General features: G+C 41.4%; 1 protein-coding gene across 2 annotated transcripts in view; it reads left to right on the top strand.

Annotated features, from left to right (window-relative positions):
• Window positions 1-26,106, top strand: part of CHN2 (chimerin 2) — a 168,631-nt gene that overhangs the window by 83,381 nt on the left and 59,144 nt on the right. For both annotated transcript variants that reach the window (XM_052799256.1, XM_052799264.1), the window contains 3 exons: window positions 7,938-7,969; window positions 11,107-11,220; window positions 14,625-14,910. In XM_052799256.1, coding sequence (XP_052655216.1) covers window positions 7,938-7,969; window positions 11,107-11,220; window positions 14,625-14,910 — 432 coding nt within the window. The remainder of the gene's footprint in view (window positions 1-7,937; window positions 7,970-11,106; window positions 11,221-14,624; window positions 14,911-26,106) is intronic.

The following is a 26,106-nucleotide window of genomic DNA, read 5'->3' as shown; positions in this document are numbered from 1 at the left end:
ATAGAAATGTTTTACTGCTTCTCACTGGTTACAGAATTGCAAGCAGCATTTAGAGCATTGATGTGGCTTACTGCATTTATCTGCTGCTGTTAGGGATATTTTTTCTCCCGCTTAAATGACTCAACACATCATTCGTGAAAAAAGGGAGGACAGTTTACATGCTATATTCAAATTTTTCATCTTGCATTCAAGGTAACATTGATACTCCTTCTTACATTTAATGATGCCCTTACTGTATGAATGGAAGCTGCATAAAAAAACAGACCACTCCTGCTTTTGCTGTTGAAGTTGTTAGAACCTGACCCTGCCTCCCCTGACTATTTAGCAGCAGCCTTCTTGATTAAGGTTTATTTAAATTTATCTTAGCTCATGTTCAGGAGCACATTATTTTCTTTACTAGGTCAGAAAATACTTGTTTTTTCTTTTCTTGTTCAATCTTTCTCTTTTCTGTTAGAGCTAAGTATAAACAGAAGTATATTCTGGTTTAGTAGCAATAGCAGATGTCCGTGTTGGGGGAGATTTTTGTTACCTTCTGGAGTTTATAGTGTTTTGTCTGGTATATTGATTATTGGCTGCTGGACAGTTTGCTCAAGGTCATAGATAGGAAACAAACCCACGTTAAAAATACCCTCATAAAGGATGCCTTAAAGCACCTCTTTTGAAAGTTTGGTACAAGCAAGTAAGCAAACAAGCAAACCCAATTATTTTAAAATTCTTTGTCTTTAAAAATGGTAGAAATAACCTTGATTGAGTGGAAATCAGCCTGCAGTAAGTGCCACAGTAACAGTCAGAGTTGCTGAGCTTCCTGTGTTTCTTTGCGATGCATTATCCTTCTGCAGGAGGGTCATTATGCATCTTACCTTCTCTGCAGGTTACAGCACGTCATCAGAGCAGAGAAGTTGTGCAGCTTTGAGCAGCAGTTAATAAAAGCATTCTTTGTGTTCTTCACTTTTGTCTTCCCTTTTATATTCTTCCTAGTAGTGAAGAACTCCACTCCTACCTTCTCGCCAGTGCTGTAAATTTTACCACAGAATATTTTGTTAGAAGATACCAAACACAATTTGGCGCTTTGCTATACTGATAGATTTAAACTGAGTTTTGTTATTTAGGTGAGCAGTGACCAGTTTATCACTTGAAGGTTTGTCTTTCTCCTCTAGAACAGTTCATTCAGTCCACTGCCTTCTCCCTGCTGCCTTCTCTCCTGAGCGCCTCACAGAGGTGGGCAGAGACATGATGTTATTGCAGCTTTATATGTGATTTATGCAACCTATTCAGTCTGCTCCCCTGCTAATCCCTATCTCCTGAGAGCAGTCCAGGCAGAGATGAGGAATAGGCTGGATCATGGTATCTCGGGGCCAGAAGAAACTCAAGAGGTTGTCATCTCTGCGTCAAGAAGAGCTGTTTGCATATCCTCTTCTTAAAGCCTTTCAAGGTTGAAGATTTCATGATCGCCTCTGCTTGCTTAGTTAGTGTTCAGTTATTTTTAACACTTTCCTAAGATCTAAGCTCTGTCTTCTTTTTTGCAGTTGAAGCCTATTACTTCTTGTCATGTCTAGTAAGAGCAGAGAACAAACTCTTTTATTTCCCCTTGAAAGCGGCCTTTTTCCTGCCTGTCTGCTATAGCCCCTCTCTGTCTTCTTTTCTTTAGGCCAATCTCTTTTCATGTCTTTCACAGTTGCTAAATCCCTGCTCACTCCAGTTATTTGCTCATCTTTCTTGAGATGTGATGCCCAAACCCACACTCAGTATTCCAGCTAGAGGCTTACTGAGTGGACGTTGCAAGGAGAGGATTACTCTAAGGTGTCTTGTTGGCTGCACTCTTGTTTTTATATCCCAGTATGACATTCTGGTTTTGGCAGTTTTTGCAACAGACAGCATCAGTGATTCGTGTTCGTTTTATGATCTGTAATGATGCCAGGATCCTTCTCTGCAGAGACCTGTCTGGTCGTTGCCCCTCTAGTATTTTGAGTGATTTTGACATCTTGCTCCCAGCTACTTTCTTGGATGCACCGTAGTCCCTTGGCATCACGTGGCTGAATGTGCATCCGTCACATGGCCATAACGCTGGTATCCCCGTGGCTCTGTGACTGCAGGACAAAAGGAGATGCAGGCTTCCAAAACTATTCATGTCCCCTTTCTAGAGAGCCTCAGCAACGTGGGCAGCGCAGGTGGAATATGATCTGGGAGCTTGTGCATTGCTAGTTTCTTTCTGAGCAATGTTTTTGCTCCTCCCTCCTCCCACACAGCCAAAGTACATGAACAAACTCATGAAGTTATGTGTGCTGGATAGGCTTGTCATAGGAAGCCTGTCCCATCAGTCATGCTGAATGCCGTTGACTGAAAATCTTAGGGGAGAAGACCATCTTTTCATTATGTATGTACATAGTGAGTGTCTCTAATTGGCCTGTCCTTGGCCGGGGAGTACAGATGTTACATTGCTACTACTCCTACTAAGAAAATTAACAACAGGCTTTATGATATGATACTTTTTGTGAAACCAAGAGTTGCTTCTCTTTGAAAACAGTGGTGCCAGAGAGCCTGATAAGGTAATAATGAGAAAGTGGTAAAAAGGTAGTAAAAAAGGTAGATAAATATTTCCCTTCAAAAAGAATGTTCTCCCAATTTAAATTGCTTAAGAGTCATTGATGTGAAATAATTTGTCCTATTTGGAAGGAAAGTTAGATGCCCTAATTGGTCTAAGTAGAAATTTCTTTAAGAAAAATTTGGAGGCAAAAAAATTATATTATAGAAGTAATGAAATACAACATAGTTTTTTACTTCATTTCATTTAATGGGGGCTTACAATCTTCCTTAATCCTTTTCGGTTGTTGATTGTAAGGCTAAAGTTTGCAGTTGGCTTATGACAATTCTTCCAAAAGCTGAACAATTTGGACAATAAACTCCTTTTCTATATAGTCTGGTTTTACTGGGCTTGTCTTGAAAGCTTCTCTTCCAGCTCTTCTATTTCTCTTTATGTCAAACTGAGCTGAAAAATGTATTTATATCTAGTCAACTAGAATTACTGAAAAATAATTAGGATTGTTCCAAACAGAAAATATATCAGATTAAACTTCCTTTGGGAAAATGCCTCACCGCCTGCTCTGAGTGAAGACACCGATGTTATTAACTCTTGGATCTTGTTTCTCTGCTCTTTCAGTGTACTGGAGAGAAAAAGAGAGAGCCAGGTGCAGCTACTCACCTTATTGTTTCCCTTCCCTTTTTGTATTCTCTTCATGGATGTATTAAGGCAGTGGTTGAAATAGGTAGATATACAATGTTATGCCATGCTGGCTCTTCTGAATTACAGACAGATTGCTGTCCTAGAGGGATTTCTAAATTTTCATTCCATTCATTTCATTGCAACATTTCTAGATTTCAGCTTTGGCCACCGGATAAGGAAATATGTCTTGTGCAATGACGCTGAAGAGAAATTAAATTTTTCTGAAATTAGGGTTATCTTATTTCTGTGGTAGTACTTACGCGGAAAGAATTCTTCAGGGTATCTTCAAATCTTTAGTGCAGTGTGGCTTGGATGTCAATGCTTGCAATGAAAATCTATCACATTAGGGGATGCTCACCTCCTGCCTGCATGATTCCCAGTAGTTTTGTGATGAGTTATCTTGCAGAGTGGTGTAGGATTTTAATACAATAATCAGTACATTAGCAGGAGTATGTCATGCCAGGGCTAAACCATCCTGGCCAAAAGAGGAACCACAAATCCCAGGGCATTAAAATTCAGTAAACTTCAAAATTGTGTAAACCTAATACATTGAATTAGCTTAGATAGCTGGTGTATTTTTTGAAGAAGACTTATTTCCATCTCAGTTTTGACTTCAAACCCTGCTACAACTAACTCCACACCTTGAAGAATATGCTGCAACATTGTAAAAAAAACTTGTAAAACTAGACTAAGTGTACAAGTCAGAGGGGTTTTTTTGGGGGTTAGGGAGAGGCAATCGGGTTTGGCAGGCTGGGAGTCAAGGCTGGAGTATGCAGAGTCTCTCAAACATGAGCTTCCAAAGGCCTTTGGAGAGTGCCAGGAGCGCTGTGCTGGGTTTCATTTCTCTTTGAGCATTCTTCAAGGTTAGATGTCATTGAATGTTGCTGGCTTTGTAAGAGTACTGGATCAGTCGTGATTTAGGCTGTTTCACCATACATCTTATTTCCTGATCAACCTGACTTTAGTTTTTTAAACAATTTTGACATTCACTGCTGATTCATAATTTATACAACTATGAATTTCAGTAGTAAATTTCAGCATTTTCCTCATGGTTTCTGGAACAATGGCCAGAAATGCCTGCTCTGCAACAACATTTTTGGTTTGAGATTGGCAATAATACCTTTTTCTAAGCCAGAAAATTACCATCTCACATTTGAATTGAAAGCTGCCACTTACTTTTAGTGGAGAGAGAGAACCCATTTAATTTATCCTCTGTATGGGAGTAGTAAAAGCAAGCTGTGGACCTCTCTAATGCAAAATATATTTTCACTAGTGAAGACCTATTATTTGCCTTACGTAATTTTCCTCAGTTTCGTACTTTGTTTTTGTCTATTAGCATAAGAGTCCTAAATGATTCAAACCCTCTGATCTCTGCCCTTGCCCAATGTCTAGGGAGATGGGCCAGAGTGATGGATAAAACCAACTGGTCACCTGGGAAGGGTGGCCCTTGTTTCAACAAGGAAATTGTGAGGGCTATACGGAAAGTGATGAAAGTGTTCTTCATAGCCATTATCTATAAAAAAAACCTCAGTGTTTGTGTCCTCAGAATAGGGCTGGTTATTCTGGGCTCCTACCACCAGGAAACCTGCAGATTTTCTGTTCCTTCCACCACTAAGAATTCTCTTAGGCGGATGTACCTGACTTTGTGTGTGCAAGCCCATTTATAGCAGGAGAGGGAAATCTGATCCTAGCTGAATTTCAGTCACCTTTGCCTTCTGGGATATATAGAATTTCCCTTGAAGTTTGTACAGAGTCTGCAGTCGGTGCAAAACAGACCTGCTGGCTCCTTTGATACTTTTAAGCCTCTGCTCCATCAGTTGTGCAGGCTTTTGGTTTATTCCCAAGTTCAGTCCAACATTCTGGTTTTGATCTGGAGACCCTGATGTTATTTTGATCTTTTATCTTGCTGTAACTTTGTTTCCTTGTGTTTGTTCCTAATGGTGAAGTTGGTTAGGAGCAAAATGATTATTTCAGGCTAAAGGTTGTGGTAAGGACAGGAGAGGATTTTTAGATTCTGGGGCACCTGGATGGTCTGGCAGATCTGGAGCTTCATTTCAGGAAATATTACACTATCTTTCTTGCCTAAAGGCAAGTGCTGAAGTGGTGGCTATTTTAGACACATGGGTGCTAAAAGATGTTGGAGTGAAGGTTTCTGTTCTATGGAAGAGGAGGAAGAATATAGGATTTGATGGGCTTTGTGTGGATTCTCAGAAAAGCAAATCTTTTACCTCATGAACAGCAGGAAAAATGGAAATCTCAGTGTCCAGGGCATTTCAGTCAGTTGCTAGTTAAATGATAAAAATTTCACAGATAAATTTGTATTTTTGTATAAATGGTGGTGTGAGAAGGATACAAAATGTGCCTCCATTTGCTCAAGGATTTATTTTGAGATTGCTTTTATACTTTGTGTATACAGTTATTTTTATATATTTTTTATATATATATTTATATTTGTGGGGGAACTTGTGCTTACAGGTAATTTTAAGGGTGAGTGCTAGTACTGTTAATTCTTTCATCTTTCTGAGGTAGACTGAAAGTGTCGGGGTTTATTGTGTGTATACATACAATCAAGGCAAATCTGTATTTTTAAATAGAAGCACATTCTGAACCCTAGATGAAAGTCATGCTTTACTTTCTGTGATGTAAAAGTTTTATTTGGCTTTCTGTGGGAATGAAAGTTTACCTGTTTGTTCCTTGTTACCATTTTCAGTGTACTGAGTGGCCTTTGTTTCCATGAAAGAGAAGATTGTATGTGGTGGTCTTACCTAACCAAGCTTCTGATACCCATTTTTTAATTAAGTTCCCAGCTGAATATATGCTTTGAGGGGTCATTAAGGTCTATTAGGATGACAGGAAGGCAGCACAGTTCCAAGATAATAAAGTCATGTAGCGCTACTAAAGATGAACATACAAACAACCTCCTTATTGAGGTAATATGGCTTTTTCTTGATTTTTTTTTTTTTACTTATAAAAATATGAAGTTAAAAAAAATTGAATTCATACACTTTCTTCTCTCAGTTGCCATATACGCACATAGAAACACAGCACCTGCACTTGGCAGTTCCTCTGATTTTGCTCTCTCTTCACTTCAGCGTTTGCTTTTTCCTCTTATTCCTGCCCCTCAGAGCTCAAAAATGTTTGTATCAAGGTATTATTCCTAGGCAGGAGTTTCAAGGGCATGATACTGCTATTGTGAGTGCCGTGCTAGAGACGAAATGCCGAGCAGGGAAAGAAGCGCATAAGGACTTGATTGAACTCCCATAGGTCTTCCATTGAAGATTCTCATTATCTTGTACAGACTTTTGTTCATCTTGTGCTGTACTGTAGCCTTAGTGACTGCAGGGTAGAAAGTCAGCTGCTCCGGTTTAGTGCATGGCGTGTAGATTATTGTATAAAAAATGTGACATCTATGCATGTGCTACTCAGAAATAAAAAACCTTCATCAATTTCAAGTTTTTATGAGTGAAATAATGAAATAATCAAAACAAAAACAAGGGTGCTTGTTTCCAGTCACATAAAATGGTGAAAATTCGTTGGTTTTATACTAAAGGATGAAACAGTATTGAAACCACAGTTTTTCTACGTGTGTGTCGGTCGATATGTGTGAAGCAGTACTTCCATTGATATGGGCAGCTTTACTCAGGTATGCACTCACTCAGATACTGTTTTTTTAATAATCGGGAGACTTTATGCATATCTTGTATTAAGTTCTGTCACGCCTATGCATGAAAACGCTGGCTGATGCTGCAGCCCGGTACGATGATACTATTGGTAAGCGCCATAGCTGGAGAGAGAGCGTCTCCTTATAAAGACACGTAAATGAATGCATATATATATGAATACGTCTGAAAAAAAAAACCTGAAAATTAATTTGTAATAGTCAGGTATGTAATAATCGAGGAAGCCTGGGCGCATGGGAAGGCAAGGAGCTCGCTCCGCGCCAGCCCCGCTGCGAAAGCTGGGGAAGCCGTGCCCTCTGCCGGCACCGCCCGCCCCTGCTGCCGAGGCCGCCCGGGGGGAGGCAAAGGCTGGGCAAAGATGAAATCGGGGGCTGGGGAGCTCGCTTTTGGGGAACTTGTCGAAAGGCTGGGGTCTGAGAAGCGACTCAAAGTGTTAGGCATGACCAGCGTTTCTGGGTAAGAGCGTGACATTCCTAAAACTTGGGTCAAAGCTCTTTAAAATAATTGGGAGTCCTTCCAGCAACTTTCGGTGTACTTCAGGTCAGGCCCACAAGTTCTGGAGACTTCAGGGAATTTAAGACTAGGTCTAAATCCAGAAACCCTTTTTTTTCCCCAAGCGTATTAAACTTTTTATCTTCAGTCAGTTGCCATATATTGGCAAAACATGTTTTTAAGAAGCTAAAGGGTGTATAACAAAAATAGTCTCACTTCGTATTATAAATAGTAGATTGGCAAAACTGCAGTAAACTATTTTTTATTCGTTTGATCAGATTTTATACAATTATGTGTAGTTCTATTTTTCTACCAGCGATACATGTTATTCTTCCCAGAAACACATCAATAAAACCACCTCTTCTGTTTTCCTTTTTCTGTTCTTCTGTATAGCCATCTTCCAGTCACAGTTTTGAATCTGCAGAATTTCCTCACTTAGATGGGTGCAGTAGTCCTCATTAATAATCAAGCATAATTCATTTTTAGGGATTTTATTTAAAATTGAGTATGTTGTTAATATTTTTTTCCTTTCTTTCAAAATCTAGGTGGAGAACAGACCAAAGTATTATGGAAGAGAGTAAGTATTTTCCTCTTTTAAGTATCTGTTGGGTGTATCCAAAAGTTGTTGTTCTAGAACTGAAAAAAAAAAAGACACAGTGGAGGTCTAATAAAATATTTTATTTTATCTTTCACTTCAACTGGGAGCTAAAAATATTGAAAGCCTAATAATTTAACTATGCTACAGTCCAGTAGTGCTGTTCACAATCCATGGACTGTGCTGCTGTGTGAGCCTGCATGTTTATTTTGCTTTTCTCAGGACAGTTCCGGAAAAAGATATTGTCTGGAGTATTTCTTCCTTTTATTTTGGTTGTCGCTTAAACCTCACAGTGGTCCTGCAATGGCCTGGTGAGGAGAGAAGCACCTTGCCTCTCTCACTGCCTTTTTGTGTATGTTCCTATACTTTCACCACCCTACGTGGTTGTGGAAGCATGTCTCTATACTACTGCATGTGTAAATGCTGTTCTCCCTGCTAAAGTTACGAGGTCTGAAATACCCAAAGAAGAGGTGTATTTTTGTTGTGACGAAAATAACGGACCACTAGAGTATAATTCCTTTGTGCTCAGCAGTCTTCTTGCCAATAAATAGCTTGAAAGGGGCTGGATCCTGCATTGCCATTGAGATTTGGGCAGGTGAAGTTGAAGGGCATAGCCACTGCAGCAACCACCCAGATCTGGCATTTGGCCTTTACTAGAGTAATCTGCTGAGGCCCTAGCCCTTATCGCTAGCTAGATTACTTAGATCCCATGTTCTATTTTTTCTTCCATCCCAGACACATCATCTGTGTTTAATGATCCTTTTCTACCATCAAAAACCTCAAGAGCCAGGAGCTTTGCCCCTAATTACTGAAGTTTCATTTTTTAAATACTATCTTTGACAACAGGGAATTCAGATCTAGCCACCAGAGTACAACAGAGCTGAAGACAGTACCTACCTGAGTAACCCATCATGCTTCCTACAGCAGGACTTGTAAAACCATTACTGCAATCTCTTACCCAGGAACCTGCCTGACTCTTGACATACTCTGGGTTTGTGGAGCAGCAGGGCTGGCAGGAACTGTAAGAAGTCACCTCAGTGAACCTGCCCAGGCAAGATCACGTTAGTTATCATTCAGAAAGAAGATTTCAGAACCACTGAGACAGTCCTATAAAATCAATTGGCTCAGTGCTTGGTAGTGCTTGGAAAGAGAATCAGGAATTTCTAGGGAAAGAAACAGAAAAAAACCATAATTATACTACCATATGAATCTATGATGTGGCTGCATTTAAAATAGTGCACGTAGTTCTGGTCCCTCTCTACCCCTTCCTCCTCCCTCCCTTTTAGAAAGGTTATAGAAGAAATCAAAGGTACAGCAAAGTGCAACAGTGGTGGAGCAAAGGGATGCGGCTTCTACCACAGGAGGAAAATGAACAGGTCTTCCTCAGTGGGTGTCCAAGAGAGGGACACGCACAGTGTCCCTCTCAAGCTCATTGCCACAGGGTGCTGCGGAGGCCAAAAGCATAAAGATGTTAAAGGGTTTACAAGTAAGATTCTCAGATTCATGAAGGGTAAAGTCACAGCAGACGGACACAATTTGTGGCTAAACCAGTGGTGGATGGACAGGGATGTGAAGTGAAAGAAATATGTCACTTCTTCCTGTACTCTCTCCGTAAACATTTCTTTTTGGCTGCTGTCAGAGACAGGCATCTGAGTTCAGGGCATCTTGTACCATGTACAAGCTGGTTTTATGTGCTTATAAAAACATACCAAAAATATCCATGAGAAAGCTTGCATTACCCAGTGCTTACCACCCATGGTTAAAGAAATTTCACAGGTGCCCCAAGTATCCTGTCCCAGTGATTTCTTAAATTGACCACCAGGAGAGCTTTTTTCCTAATATCTAACCTGAAGCCTGCTATATTTTATAATGAGCTTCTGGTGGTGAATAGTTTATGCTCATTATTTTTAACTAGAGTTATGAATTGCCATGAGTTTACTGGTAAAGACATGCTTAAATTATGTCATCTAAGGGATGCTCATTTCAATTTGGATGTGGCAGTAAATAAGTGTGTCCCCCACCAGTACAGACAGAAAGTATGAATCAATTTACATCATTTTTAATAGAAAGTCACTCTGGAAAGATCACCTAAACCTGGTATTTCCAACATGTATTAGTTGTGAAAAGACAACGTAAAGAGAATGGAACAACAATTGCATTTACATCCAATGTGTTTTTCTTCTCTTTCACTACGAAGCCAGAGGCAGTGTTAGAAATGTGCCACTTCATATGTATTGTCAGAAAAGAGAAAATGCTGAAGGCCAGTACATTTTAGTGCCTTTCTTTCAGACAGCAGCAAAAATAGAAACTTTAAAAACCTCTGAGGAGGTCCTCGGAGACTTATCAGCTGGCAAAATGTGTGTAGGAGTTCAGACTCAAACTGCTGTAAAGTCTGCATTTGTACTTATGGAAAGATCACCGCTAAATATTGATTATAGTAAGGTTAATTGTGCATCCTAGGGCCTCCTCCTTTCTTAAAATAGCAATGACAAAAGAATCAGAGAAACGTTGCTTTTTTCCAACACTGAATGAGGAACTCATTGAAATGAAGAAAACAGTATTTTTCTCAAGGCTACTCTGTATCTTCTTCTACTTTACTATAAGCAGAATAGAATTTTGAATAATTGTTGCCATTTTTTGTCTCAGTTTCCCTTACAAATTTGAGGAAGCAATGGTAATATAAAAATAAAGCAAACTGCTTATACGAATGACCTCTCATTTTAATTTTAAATCATCTCCATTTAAAAAAAAAATAATGCCTTTGTGCCTAGTTTTCAATTCTGTTGTAAGGCCTCTAGAAAGGAAACAAGGAAGAGGGGCATAGACTGGTAGAGGAGAAAAGTTGTGAAAAGATGGGGCACTTACAGAAAATAATCTTTGGGTGCAGCTGAGTGTTATACTAACTGAAACTGCATATACAGTGTAATTTTTGTTTTGCCTCTATGCTGGACTTGCCCAGGCTGGATGACTGTCCTGCCACTTTTAGATGCTTGGATGCTGTCCTGATGGCTTAGACCACAATGCTCTGCAGTGCAGAAGTTTTCAAATGGTTTCTGGGATGGAGGAGGAGGTGTTTCTGGTTGGATTGTTCTGTAAGTCACTGAAATGTCTTCCCTTAGGTTTCACGGGATCATTTCTCGGGAGCAAGCAGATGAAATACTTGCTGGGGTAGAAGGAGCGTATATTCTTAGAGAAAGCCAGCGGCAACCCGGCTGCTATACTCTTGCTCTCAGGTAAATGCTGTTTTAATAGAAGCTTATAGTTCAAATGTAAATGTGTTTAATGGAGGAGATTATATCAGTCCCTTTTGAGTGAAGTCTGTGTCCAGTGTTACTTAATCCACTTCATGGTGTCAGAGTGATTTTACACCCTCTTGTCAGCAGTTTGACAATCACAGTACTGCAATATTCTATCACTCCTTTAGCACTTGGGTAGGGAAGTCCCTTTTCAGACACAGACCGTGCCCGTTTTCAAAATTTTTGCCACCTAGAGTTGAGTGTTGTAAAGATGGGGCTTCTTCTTGAAAACTGTGTGAGATGTGAGTGAATACAGAACAGGAGAGTGTCCCGGCAGAGGACACAGCCAGGTTGTCCTCTGAGCTCAGTGATGTATTGTACACAAACATCAGCAACTGTTGGTGATAATAACCCTGGATAAACCTGGAAAATAATAAAGTCTAGTGGCTGACCAGCTGTCAAACGCAGCATACTGGACTTCAGTTTTCTTCCCTAACTGGAATTCAAGCTTGCTATAGAAATACAGTGTGAAGCATGGAATGCTGCTGCTGCTGCTCAAAGAAGAGTCTGCTATTCAACTGAATGAAAAATTCAGTGGGAGCCCAAGCTGCAACCTCACTGCCCCTCACAGGGGTCTTTCCTTGAAAATACGGCTGCCTCTGGCTTAGCGGTGCCATTCAAAACCTGCCCACGCAACAGTCTTAAAGTTGCTGTGCATTAGTGGCAAGAGGACAAGATATTCTATTGGGTTTTGACGAAACAAACTCCCTGGCAATATTTTGCAATTTTTATAGCATTATTACTTCTGGGAGATATACACAAAATAAAAGTCTGTATTTTTACCCTTCTGCTGGTAAGCCAGTAGGAAAAATCCTTTAAGGAGTAGCTGTGATACTCGTCCTCAGAATTCTTATTGAAGTGCAGATGGTAGAGCTGGAAAAGCTGGTGAGTCATGCCAACTAAAAAGTGGTGCAAATTAAAAGCAACTTTTGTCGGCTGAAAAAGAACAAATGTAATTTTTTAGGGTTTTGGGAAGTCATTTCAAAATAAAGTATAAAAAGAACTACCAAAGGATGGGGATTATCACAAAGTGCCTGTTGGTTTGACACAACAGCATGATTTCTAAATCTGTCTGAATAATTATTTGTAAAATCATAAACTGAATTCGATAGTAAATTGGGAATACATACGAAAATGTGGACAAAAAAAATGAGGCTTAAACAGTTCGGTTTGAATGCCCAAAAAAGAATGCAGAGGCGTGCACATTTGATGCAATATAAGGACCATTTAACCCATTGTCATATCTTTGAATCATAGAATCATAGAATGGTTTAGGTTGGAAGGGACCTGAAAGATCATCTAGTTCCAACCCCCTGCCATGGGCAGGGACACCTTCCACTAGCCCAGGTTGCTCAAAGCCCCATCCAACCTGGCCTTGAACACTTCCAGGGATGGGGCAGCCACAGCCTCTCTGGGCAGCCTGTTCCAGTGCCTCACCACCCTCACAGTGAAGAACTTCTTCCTTACATCTAATCTAAATCTACCCTCTTTCAGTTTAAAACCGTTACCCCTTGTCCTATCACTACAAGTTCCTCTTCGGCTTTCTTGTAGGCTGCCCCGGTAAGCAGCACGCCTCTCTAAAGGGTGCATCAAGTTGGCAAATGGGTGCTTCTGTACCTCAGAAGAGAGTCGCCTGCTCCTGTCACCTGTTGCCTTTTCTTAGTTGCGCTGGTTGTTACAGGGGGAGCAGATCGGGCTGTCTTACTCAGCTCCAGCGTCTCTCCTGATGTGACCGGTCTTTCCTCTTCAGTCTGCAGAGCAGTGAAGCGGTTCTGCAAGGGCACCTCAGGCTTCGGGGGAAGTCTCTTCCTCCTGCCGGTCCTTGCCATTGCAAGCTTCCATTCTTCTGCATTATTGGCCCCCCTCCCTTTTGCGTGTGCCGGTGGGGGAGTTTTTGGCTGTTTGGCTGTGGGCTCACTGTAGACTGTGCTTGGAACCAGCTGTCTAACTCCTTAGCCTCCCTGATGCTATGCAGCTTTCCCACCGCCTCCTGCAGCTCAGCCACCTGCTGCAGGAGGTCCTCCACCTGGGCACACCTTTTGCAGGCAGCTCTGCTGCCGGTCCCTGCCCCAGGAGAAAGGTGTAGGCACCTCCTGCAGTCTGAGGTCTGCACTGCAGCCTCTCCCTTCAGCAGCTCCATCTGGGTGGAGGCGTCGGCCACCGCTGGGGTAGGTGGTGCAGGCCCCCCAGCCAGACCTGCAGCCTTTGCTCTCAGACGAGTGCCCACCATTCTGCCTTGAGGGTCAGGTAGGATGAGTGCCCTTGGCCTGTGCAGGTGGTCACAGAACGGTGCCCAGTTGCTGGGTTATGTGGACTTCAAGTCTCTCCACTCGGCCAGTGGAACGTCCCTCCTTCGAAGAGGCGCCCTCCCGTGCCAACTGCCGCGCCAGGCCCTGTTTGCCCGCCCTGGTCGCAGCGCTCCTGGTCGCCGCGCTCCCGCGGGCTGCCCTCTGTGGGAGTGGGGGGCGGCCGCCATTAGTCCTGGCCCTGCCCATGCCTCGTCAGCCGCTCTCCCTCATGAGAGCTGCTGGCTCCTGGCAGGTCCCCACGCTCTCCTGGGGTTTCCCCAGCTCAGGAAACAACCCCCGTATGCCGCGATCCCCGGCTTCGCTGCAGAACGCACCTGCACCAGAGCTGATGGCCTCGTCGAGGCCATCCTTTAATCAAGAATGGGATTCCAACGTCAGTGTTACAAACTGAATGTGCTACTACAGCACTTGGCTTTTTAAAACTCTTAAAAAACCCTGTAGATTACACCTGCCATAAATAGCTGCGTAAGACCAGAGTTATCCCACAGAACTTTGGGTGTTTAATTGGGCCTCTGAATTAGGAGCTCGGTCTCCCTGGCTTCCTGCCAGAGGGTGATTCAGACCCTTAGGATTTTAATTACTTGCTAGAGATGCCCATCTCTCTTCATCGACTATACATATGCTCATGGTGGTTAAGCATCTGCTTTCTGCACTTCAAAAATGTTTCAGAATCGAAGAGCTCTTAACACAGTTACGCACCCTGGTATAAAATGCAAACATGCCTTTCCGATCGCTGCAGTAGTCCCTTTAGGATTTAGATTTAAACCATGTACATCTGGGTCGCATAGCTTGTTGGAGAGACTTGGCCTCAGTTCTCTAGCCCAGTCCATGTGATGCAGTCAAGTTTGGGTTTGGACTTGAGTTGGTCTCTCCACAGAGATCCAGTTGCAGCCATGTGCATATTCCATATGTAATCCAGATATATAGACTCATCAGCGAAATTACCTCCTGAGTGTTTCGCCAGTATGAATTCTCTCTCTCACTCTTCCCTCTCTCTTTCTTCTCTCCCTCCTTTTTTTCTGGTATTTGCAGATTTGGTAATCAGACCTTAAACTACAGGTTGTTCTATGATGGGAAGCACTTCGTTGGGGAGAAAAGATTCGAATCGATCCATGATCTAGTTACAGATGGCTTGATAACATTGTATATAGAAACAAAGGCTTCTGAGTATATTTCCAAAATGACAACAAACCCCATCTATGAACACATTGGATACGCCACTTTGCTTAGAGAAAAAGTGTCACGAAGGCTGAGCAGAACAAAAAATGAATCAAGAAAAGCAAGTGTAACGAGTGAAGAAAATACCCCGGTTGAAAAGGTAAGTATTCCGTTTAAAATTTTGGCAATTAATACCAGTCTTTCTATCAAATCTGAGAGAAAAAAGTGTTCTGTCTAAAGACCTGTTTCTATTTTTCTATACTTCACTAAGTATTACTATCCCCCTGAAAAGTTTATATCCTGTTAATGTGATCTTGGCTCCAAACTAATGTTTGATGTAGATATGATGAAAGCTTTCTAATAAGTACCAAATGCAAATGTTTTCACTGTGTAAATACATATATATACTGGCTAACTTAGGAACTGCATCTAAAATTGTTCACAAGTTATGTTTCTTTGTCTGTGTATCCTCAAGCATATTCCACAATAGGATTATGAAACCGGTTCCCACTGACCCTTCACCACAGCTCAAGTTTGTTATCTTTCCATTCACAGTACAAAGCTCCTCTCTTCTGCTAAGTCTTTGGTGGATGGGTCTCAAATTGGGATATTGTGTGTTTGCCTCCCTTTCTTCTCGCTCTTCTCATTTGAAGTGGGCTTTCCTTGATCTCCTTCTCTCAGGCGCCCGTATCCCATAGCATTGTAAGGACAAGGACTTATTTACATGATGATAAATTGAGAGTTCCGTGCAGTTAGCAGCCATCTGAAGATGTAAAATTGGAAATTCTTTTACATATGAGAAAAAGTCTTGTAAGCAGTGACATGTGGATATTTTCATTTCCCAGGTGTTAAGGCAGTAAGAACTGTAAAACAAAACTTTCTTTGAGTCCGGTGTTTGTGCTGAATTGACTTACTGACATTTGTAAGTGTACTTCTGCAGTGTGACTGATGCTTTTAGTGTTTAGTGTGCTGGCTAGCTAGTTGGGAACTGGAGCCAGTTTATATTTGGGAAGAAGGGAGTGAATTTGCCATAATATAGTAATATTGAGCATGAAAAGAGATCAAGTTTTTTGTGTGTAACCTTATCACTCTAGGACATTTGTAGCACAGTTGTTATCTGTTGGGTTCACATATCTGCATTGGCTGATTATATACTGGTTTGGATTTCTCACTAGTAGTAATTGCTTGAGTAACTGACCTGACATGTAAAGCTATTCATCCTCTATAACAAATTAATTCCATTTACAATGACATTTTTTAGGGAAGACATACTGCTGCAGGGAAGTCCTTTGGAGAATGGCACAGCAACAAGTCCTCCATTCAAGTTTTATTTCAAAATGAATCCACTGATGACAATAGGTTTTGGTTCAATTGGATGGTAATGTAATATGCAAGAGGAGTGGATGCCATAGAGACGAGTTTTGTGCTCGTTCAGTTGATTCCTGTGGTTGGACACTGGTTGGTTGTGAGTGCTGTAACAGGCACAAGAACATGAATTTCAACTTTATTTGAGGCACACTAAGAAATAAACATAGGGCAGTGTGACAGATTTTTTTGTGTAGGTGTTTTTGTGTAGGTAGGAAAATGGCCCAGAGGATGTTCCGGAAAAGTTTCTTTTATATCGAGAAAATACTGTACCATCATTGGGATGACAGTAAATATTATTACCGGACTGTAGTGTTATAAAGCAATCATGACAGTTGAAAATCATGCTACATTTTCTAGGAAATCGGGAGAATATTTTTTTGTACAAGGAAAAACACAATTTCAAAATTGTGTTCAGTTTTACTTACGGTTCTTGCAGTTAAGGAGCAATGGTCTTTTGCACCTCTCAAAGTGCTCTCAAAGACTTCAGAGGGGTTTATTCTAGAACCATATATTTCCTAACAGGTGGTGGTTTCTGTTGCGCTTGGGGTTGGATGTTGTTTTTCAGGCTGGGCAGGTTTGAGTAACTACTGTAAAAACTCTTTTAAACCAACAGAAGGCAAACTGTTGCTGAAGGGACTCCTGCCCTCTCTCCTTCACAACCGCGTTTTTGCTAATGTATGGTTTTATGCAGCTACACAGTAGCTGACACTAGAAAACAGCTCCAGATTAAAACTAACTGAGCCAGAAGAAAAACCATGTGAATTTTCAGCCAGATCTGCTACCTGTTTCACCTCATATGAGTGGAAATGCAGCACAAAGGAGAGGGCAAGACTTTTTTCTGATGACAGCTCAAAAAAATGATGATATTGGCTTAAGTGAGTGGAGAGCTGGATCCTTAGTTCCAGATACCTGTGCTTGAAAATGTTTGGACTTGATGTAACTTGCTATCAATAGTGAAAATACATCTCTGGACCTCATTAGTGATTGGATTGGGTCTTCTTTTGTATTGCAGCTGAATGAAATTGAAGTGTTTAGAGTATTATTTACCTCCAAGGTGGTTCATGATGCGAAAGGCAGTACCCCAGGTCCTTACCCTACAAGGATTGGTGCTTGTCTAGCTTTCTGTACATGCAGGCAGTAGCAGCCTGCAAGACTGGGGTGCGTGGCTGCGCTGTTGTGTAAAAATAGCTGGCTTCAGCTAAGCCATTATGTTGTTGGCAACCTTCTCTGCGTTCCTCCCACTGAGGGGAAGCAGCAGAAGGAGGAATAGCAGCTGTTTCTGACATATTTTTCTTGCCAGGAGGAGTAGGAGCAATCACATCTACAAGAGGAGCGGGGCTAAATAGGCAAGGTGATCTGCTCACAGGCTGAAGACCTGCCATAGCAGCTGAAGCCTCGCTATTGATGATTAGGAATCCCAATGGGCTTCTCTACTGGTACCGGTAGTTTTCCATCATCTCATGCAAATCCATGTGAAAAAAGATGACGTCAACTAAATTATTAGCAACTGAAAGAAATTCACAGAAGTCTATATGGTGAAGCCTACCCATGGTTGCTTTTGATTCATATGTTCCTGGGGGAAGTTCATGAGAGTTTTGGGTAGCAGACAAAGACTCAGGGGTCATCATTCCAATTTGTTCCTCACAGTAACCTCAGATAAAGTATGGACTGAGCTTTGGAATAAACCTGTGAAATATCAAGTATTTGTCAGTCATAGCATATAGGGACAAAGGAGGATAAAGGGAATTTAATGTTTGTTTTTATATAAACTTTAGAAGTCTTCTAAAATGTAAAAATAATGTGGGGAATTGGTAGTTCAGTGGGAGTTGTATCAGATGTTTTGCTTGAGGCTGTCATGTGTTGTACAGCATTTTAGACAAAGGCCATGGTTTGCCCACAAATCAAAACCTTCACGCACTTCAATTACTCCAATAAATTTCAGACCCCTAGAAAAAGTGAATGAATATTCAGTATGATGTTTTTCTGCAAAGTAAATACTTTGCTGCATGTGTGAAAAATCATTGACTTTTTTGTAAGGTATGTTTTCTTTGGCCAATTGAACAGGTAAAATGTAATTTTTTAATAACTGAGCTCGTTTATTTGAAAGTGCTGCCTGGAGTATTTTGAATGTTTCAGAAACAATGGGGGGAAAGCCATACATGCAGGACAGAAACTTCCATTATTTCTCAAGAGGAAGGTGAGAATTCAGCACTCGAAGGTTAAGCATCAGTACTCCTCTTACAGATTAGGCTTTTTACAAGTGACATTTTGTTTTATACTGAAACCAATTCCAGAGTGTGAAAGTGCAGCTGAAGGCATTCGTCTCCTTAGCGGGTTTGTTAACACCATTCGGGGAGTCTGCTCATTCTGCCGCTTCCCACGTTGACAGCAGAGATTATTCAATGTCTCAGTCACTCCAGCACCGCTGCTCCCCGGGGGGTAGGTGGATGGAAGGGGGCCACCAAGGCATGGGCTGGCGGGAGGAGTCAGCATTCAGATGAAATGTCTTGGTACTGCCTGGGGTACCTGTCTGTTCCCATAATGATAATTTCTTTGAGGTTGTAATTAGTGGAGTCATGCCCATTCCAGAAGGGGGGTGTGATACATGGGCTGGATTAAGCTGTTGTTGTTCATGCCTTTTTATCCAACATTTTTTTGTAACAGGCCTAAGAAAACATTTATACTTTAAGATACTTGATGCCAATGTTTCACCTGAAATTTATTTCTGTCTGACTTTAAAGAGGTACTAGATTTGTAGACACAGATTCCAAATTTTAGTCCGAATAGTTTAACACATCTTTAATCTGAAAGGAGCCACAATGATTTTTAGGAATGAAGTGTTGTGGGAGAACAGCATGCTGCAAATACTTTCTTAGCTGTGTAGGCAACTGTCATTTTAACGGGATCCAGCTTCAAAAAGGATTTTGGATAGAGAAATAGTTTTTTGTGCAAAGAACATTTGAAGATTGTATGTTGTCTGCTTAGGGTTGTGATTTAAGCTTGGACAAGTTGTGATCGCCTGCTTTGTGTTTGCTCTGCTTATGGAATGCTGTACTTGGGGTGGGTGAACATATACTAGAAGATGTAGGGCAGATAAATACCTGGTACTGGTACGTACTATAATTAATTACCAGTAGTTCACATAACTGGTGAATGTAGGAGAAGTGTAACTTGCTTTAAGCAATTAATCTTCACATGTAGGAGAGAAAAAATTGCAGTATTCTGTCTGTCAGTAAAATATGTAGTTCTGAAACGTTTATCGCTATCACATATCACATTATCCTGCAACTGCTGCCCTTACTGCATCAGCGGTCTTTGTGTCCCAGGCAAGGAGAAAAAAATCTTCCTTTGTAATCCTACCCCAGGAAGAGTAATTTGGGAAAATATATTCAAAGAATTGAAGTGTTGGAAGTAAATGCAAACTGGAGTTTCATGAATGCTCTGATGAGGTAAAAGCTGTCACGGTTGCTGATGAGAAATCGTCCTGGTTCCCTGCTCTTGCACTTTCATTCCCACTGATGTGACCTGCCCTGTGCACTACCACAGCCACTCCATGCCTTGGGTGGGACCTGGACACTGTGACACAGTGCCCTGTGTCAGGGAAAGGCTGTGCCTCACACCTTGTTTCTTTGCTATGCTGGTCTTATGCAGGAGCAGTTCCTCAGTTTGCGTTGCCTTATAGCTTCTCCAGTACTCATGTTAGCGTGGGGGATGCAATGAGAACAGCAGGCTGGAGTTAAAGAAAACCTTTGGCAGCAGTTGAGCTTAAAGTATTTGCAAAAAGAATGATCTTAACCTATCTGACAGAGGACAAACTGTTGGTAAACGCAGTAAAGATGAAGGAAGGTTTTGTCAGTGCCAGGTCTCCGCTTACTCAGATCCTGGCAAAGCTCCCATCAACTTCTCTCCAAGTAGGAGCTGGCTCAGTCAGTTCAAATATACCAGTTGTACATGAAAGATGAGTTTGCTTGGAGCCTGGGCTGGAGTGCTTGTTCTGCTCTCTGGTTGCAAGTACGTGCCAGGAGCAGCAAGAGGCATTTAACAATGATGGTCTGTAAAGAGTAGTGTAGCAGTTTGAGCTAAACCAAGAGTGAACTGTATGCGGAGTCTTCACTTAACAGCAGGACAGTGCAGAAAACTGTGTTGCTGCTTGACACAGTAACCTCTCTATCTGTTTTGCTGGAACTCATTACCGGGCATTTAAGTGCAAATGACAGAGCCCATAGCTAATACTGTAGCTAGAACTAAAGAGCTGAAATGATAAGCATGTTACAGAGTCTGGAAGGTTGTAGATTTTCTTGGCAGAAAATCCCACACAAATAATAGACAGATAAGAAAGCTATTCCTGTTAAGGCAAAGGTGACAGAAAAGGAAGAATAACTTTGCTGGAAGTAGTAGTTGGCATTACTGTCCTCATTAGTCATGCTGCTAACACACAGTTGCCCACAGAAGAAAATGCAGGATTTCCAGGAAAGACTGTTTTCTAACATCCCTTAATTGGAGATGTAATCAGATTATGGAACTAAATTTTTTAGGGGCGCTGCAGTTTTCCTTACATCAAAACTGCACAGGAGACAGACAATTTTAAGAGAACCTCTGGTTTGGTTCAATTTTTGTAAGTATTTACACTTCTACATTGTTATTCACACCACATCCCTTTCTGAAGGCCTTTTAGCCTCATCTTACCTCTCCATTTTTGTCTCTTCATTGAATTTTCTACAGGTACTGCTGTTAGCCAATGATAAAGAAATCCTTTCAGTCTTTCATTTATTCATTATTCTTTCCCATTCTGCAGCTCCTCTAAACCTCTAATGATCCTATTACAGGTTGCTAGCTAGTGTTTAACTCTCTGCTGGGATGTCTATCCAGATGTTGAGCATTTCCTTCCACACGAGGGCTGCAGGGTACTGCACTGTCCCAGCAGCAGATCACGGGGTTAAGAAGATAGTGAGCAAAAGCATCTGTTCCTCCAGACTCTGGGCTGGAGCTGCACTGATAATTTGACATGGTGTGTTTTACATTGCCTCCAACTCCCTGGTTTTTGCAACATGCTTGGTCAGAACAAATTAAAATGCTCAGTTCTACAGGGACATTAACAACCTACCACCTTCTTTTACTAGGGGTTACAGTCTCACTCCTATATGCACAGCCACAGAATTCATAAGGGACTTCTGCCTGGCAGTACTGATTTTGCCTGGAAGATGCTCAGACACCACACCGATAAGCAGCCACATAAAGCCTATACACGGAGGTGGCCTTTATCTGCAGATTTCAGTAATACATGCAGTGACAAAAGGTGCGTGGCATTTTTGCTGCTAGAAGCAACAAACATACACATCAAAATTACTGTGGGAGTAATTAATTCCTTTCATCAGTCATTCAGGCTTGTCCTGCAACAGCAGTACAGGACAGGTTACAGGTTACCACATGTATGTACTATATTGTAGCATGCCCTGACATGAATACTCAACTACATACCTGACTGTCTTCTTTAAATAATTGTTAGCAATTCAGTAGTGATTTCATCCGAATACTCTTTGGTATTATACCACAGCAAGGAGGAGTTTATATGAATACAGTAGACCTACCAGTATAGGTATTTTAGTAAGCAGTTTTGTATTTTGAGTGACAAATACCATCTTACTGAAAATATAGCTGGCTGATCATTTTCTTTTGCCTTTCAATGTTGGCATTCTGTTGTATTTTCCAGCTGTGTCTCTTTACAGCTTCTTTTTTGTTTAAAGCATCATAAATATGAAATAGGCAATATATAAGAAATAAAAATAGGAAAGTTACCAAAGTAAAATCATGGAAAGTATCTTTTTCAATTCCTTCCCTCTGGCTGTCTACGTTTATGCACAGGAAAAGGGATGCTTCTTTGTAGTTGACTGTGCCATTCCTAACTAATACCTAATGTTTTGCCTGATTAGGCAAGGATTTTTGAGAGGAATAATTTGCGTTCATTTTAATAGTAATGGAAATCGAGGGAATCAAGAGAAAGAGAGGTTCCACTGCAAAGTATTTGCTTACATTGCTTCCCTGAGCTGTTAACATCTCTCCAGGTTCCTGGTTTATGTTATGTTATTACCGTCAGCTTAGGATTCATGACTTTTGCCTTAAGCAGAGTAGGTGATACGATTATGCCTGAAGAGAGCTTCTAAGTTGGAGACAACACTGATTTACACAGATTACGTGATGCAATGGATATGATCTGATCCAAATGCTACTGAAATTAATGGGAAGACCCCCAAAGATTTCACTGGGTCTTGGAGCAGTTCAGGGCACTGCTAAGCATATGGAGCAAAGGTGAATGAGAAGTTTATTACCACCAAAATGTTTCCTAATCCAGTGGTTTAGAAAGGCAGCCAAATGGAAGCGATGCGAAAACTTCATACCTGAATACCACAACTGTAGATTGAAATTTTCTCAAATGAGAATGTCAGATTAGTACTGAAAGTGATTAGATACTCCAGAAGGGCTTATAGTAGTCCTAAGGCAAATGCCACTTGGCTCTTCAAGTACAGTACTGTATCTGCAGCTAGGCTCTGCTGAATACATAAATTAAACTTTTCCTCTTGGGTATTTTCCTGTTATGAGCATATTAATAATTCTAATAAAGCTAAATGTTTGTTGCATAAAAACCACACTTAGTTTGATGTACTAAAAATAAAAGCCTTATATGAGGTTTTTTTGTCTTGGCTTTTATACTTTTTACATAGTTTGATGGTATTAAATTAGTATAAACAAACTTCCATAGGGATTGGGATGGAGCCTTCAGTGTAAACATCTCATTTGGCTAGTCACTGGGAGATGAAAAGCCCTTTTTTAAGTAACAATCTATACTTGATTATCTCACATGAATCTTGAGACACTGTGTAGGAATAGGCACTAAACTTTTACAAGCACCTCTAAACTGCCATGTTTTGATCTTGGAAGACAAGTGTTCAACTTCTTAAGAATAAGAGAGATACTAATTTTTGTTAGTGGAGGACTTGGAATTAGTGTCAAAAGGAAAGTGTTTAAATAGTGACTAATATTTATCCTTTATATTTTGTTTTAAAAATAAGTGGGTTTAGTTATATGCTTGTTTACATCATACGTTTGCTTGGCTAATTATAAGGAGAAAAATAACCTGTCCTCTCTGCTTGTGCTGGACATGAAAAGAGATGATAGGCCTGAAATACAGTGATGAACATTGCAGGTTAGCTATTAAGGGGAAAAAAAAAAAGAAAGAACAGTGAAACACTGGGATGGAGTGCCTGAGGGGATGACAAAATCTACCTCATCATGAAGCATAGAAACATGTTAAAAAACATCTGGGAAAAATGGCACAGGTAGCAATGATACCTGAGGCAGGCAGGAGAAAAACCTCCTAAAGTACCTTCTAGTCCTATTTCTCTGTGGTTTTCTGTGCCTGAAAAATTATTATTTAGGCTCTGTTTCATCCTTGCTAGATGAAGACATCTTACCAATATAGCTAGGGAGCAGTTATTTGATTCCTCCCCATGGGAGGAGAGTACATTCCAGCCTAGAGAAGAGAAGGCACTAGTGAAACCTTATAGCAGCCTTCCAGTACCTGAAGGAGGCCTACAGGGAAGTTGGGGAGGGACTCTTTATCAGGGAGTGTAGTGATAGGATGTCATGGTTTAACACCAGCTAGTAAGCACCACGCAGCTGCTCACTCACTCCCCCCTCCCCCCAGTGGGATGGGGGAGAGAGGTTGAGATAAGAACAGGTTAACAGAACAGAAAGGAAGAAACTAATAATGATAATAATAATAATAATAAAATGACAATAATAATAAAAGGATTGGAATATACAAAACAAGTGATGCACAATGCAATTGCTCACCACTCGCCAACCGATGCCCAGTTAGTTCCCAAGCAGTGATCCCCCCCAGGCCAACTCCCCCCATTTTACATACTGGACATAATGTCACATGGTATGGAATACCCCTTTGGCCAGTCTGGGTCAGCTGCCCTAGCTGTGTCCCCTCCCAACTTCTTGTGCCCCTCCAGCCTTCTTGCTGGCTGGGCATGAGAAGCTGAAAAATCCTTGACTTGGTATGAACACTACTTACCAGCAACTGAAAACATCAGTGTGTTATCAACATTCTTCTCATACTGAATGCAAGACATAACACTATACTGGCTACTAGAAAGAGAATTAACTCTACCCCAGCCAAAACCAGGACATAGGACAAGACATAACAGTTTTAAACTGAAAGAGGGTAGATTTAGATTTAGATATTGGGAAGATATTCTTGACGGTGAGGGTGCTGAGACACTGGAACAGGTTGCCCAGAGAGGTTGTGGATGCCCCCTCCCTGGAAGTGTTCAAGGCCAGGTTGGATGTGGCTTTGAGCAACCTGGGCTAGTGGAAGGTGTCCCTGCCCATGGCAGGCGGGTTGGAACTAGGCTGTCTTTCAGGTCCCTTCCAACCCACACCATTCTGTGATTCTTTCTATGATTCTGTGATTCTGTGATTCAATCCTGAATCGTCACTTCAGTAGTGAGAAATTAACTGCAGCTACGATCCTAATGTCCAAGGCTTCCATTAAACGTTTAATGCTAGCCAAGATATGATAAGTTCTTCCTCTTCTATAGCCTGCGCGCTCTGCAGACCTTGTGCCGAGGAATGTCTTGGCCGGCTTTCTATGTACATGCATGCTGACTGGCAGTTGTCCCATCACACTCTAGATAGTACCCTTTCTGAGCATAAAACATGTATGTCATATCCACTGAGCATCTTTTTCTATATTCAGGGTGCAGGTCTTACCCCTGAGGCATGTGGGCACTCGAGTGAAGTCAGGTGCAGAGCCCAAGCAAATGTCCTCTGTTTGACCTGGGCTCTTGCCACTGAGAACCAGCTCGGCAGCCTGCACGCCCACCCTGCAGCTGGGATACTAGGAATCCAGGTGCAGGGATCTCCCTGATCACCTCTGGGCTGGGTCAGCAGCTATCAGTCGGCCGCAGTCTCAGCTGCAAGGCTAGCAGAGCTTGCTGGAGCTGCCAGGCAGGAGAAGGCAGCAGCCTGGGCAGGATGACAACTAGTAATGGCCACAGTGAAGCACATGCTGTTGACAGCGTTCTCAGCTGAGGCTTGACTACAAAGGTCAGGAACCAGTGTTTTTTATAACTGCTAATATTTGGAAAAGAGGATACTGTGGTGTGAAAAGTACAAATTGTAACAATGGGCTCTTTCTTGTAATGTATTATCAGCCCTGGAGAACAGTGGGACTGCGCACGGTCGTCAGCGTCAGTTATATAGAATGAATACTGCCAGTTAGACTTGATTGCCTTTTTGATAGATTTACAAAAGTACCAAATGAAAGAATGCAGCAGATGCAGAATAATTGGATTTTTAGCAAAGTAGTACAATGTCTCATGAAATCATACTCTTGACATTAGTTCAAATTGGTTGGCACATGAACACGGTCACATGGACCAAAAATAGGTAGAGGAATTTCAAGCAAAGAATAAAGATAGGCAGCAGCTTGATAAGCTGGGGAAAGGTAGCTGATGAAGAACTGCAGGGACGGGATTTTCATTTAAGATTTTTATTGATCTGGAAAAAGTGCAAACAAGACAGGATGGTTTGTGCTATGGTGTGACTCAGTATAGGAATTTAATCCCTGGAAACATAATGAGCATCCATGACAGAAATACCAAAAGAATCTCAAGATGAAGAAAATGTAAGACGACAATTTGGCATGTTTTAAGCACATGAAAAGGGGCCAACCCACATACATACCTGGAGTATCTCTTCTGTTGAGAGTGAGAGGGTTGCTTGCATTTAAGCCACTATTAAGCAGAGGCTAGAGATGAGGAAGGAGAACATTGCCATAGCCTCAGGAGGAATTATGTCTCCACTGCTTGTCAAGAGAAATAGTTGTTGTTACACTTCGGAAGCCTCTTTCCCTGATTTTCTGTTGGTTCATCCATCCATCTAAACAATACCTATTGCTGTGGTAACTCATTATCCCCTT

This window comes from Harpia harpyja, chromosome 1 (genome assembly GCF_026419915.1).
Source record: "Harpia harpyja isolate bHarHar1 chromosome 1, bHarHar1 primary haplotype, whole genome shotgun sequence".
NCBI classification, from domain to species: Eukaryota; Metazoa; Chordata; class Aves; order Accipitriformes; family Accipitridae; genus Harpia; species Harpia harpyja.
The sequence above is the reverse complement of the archived record's forward strand: the minus strand, read 5'-3'. Positions and strand labels throughout refer to the sequence as shown.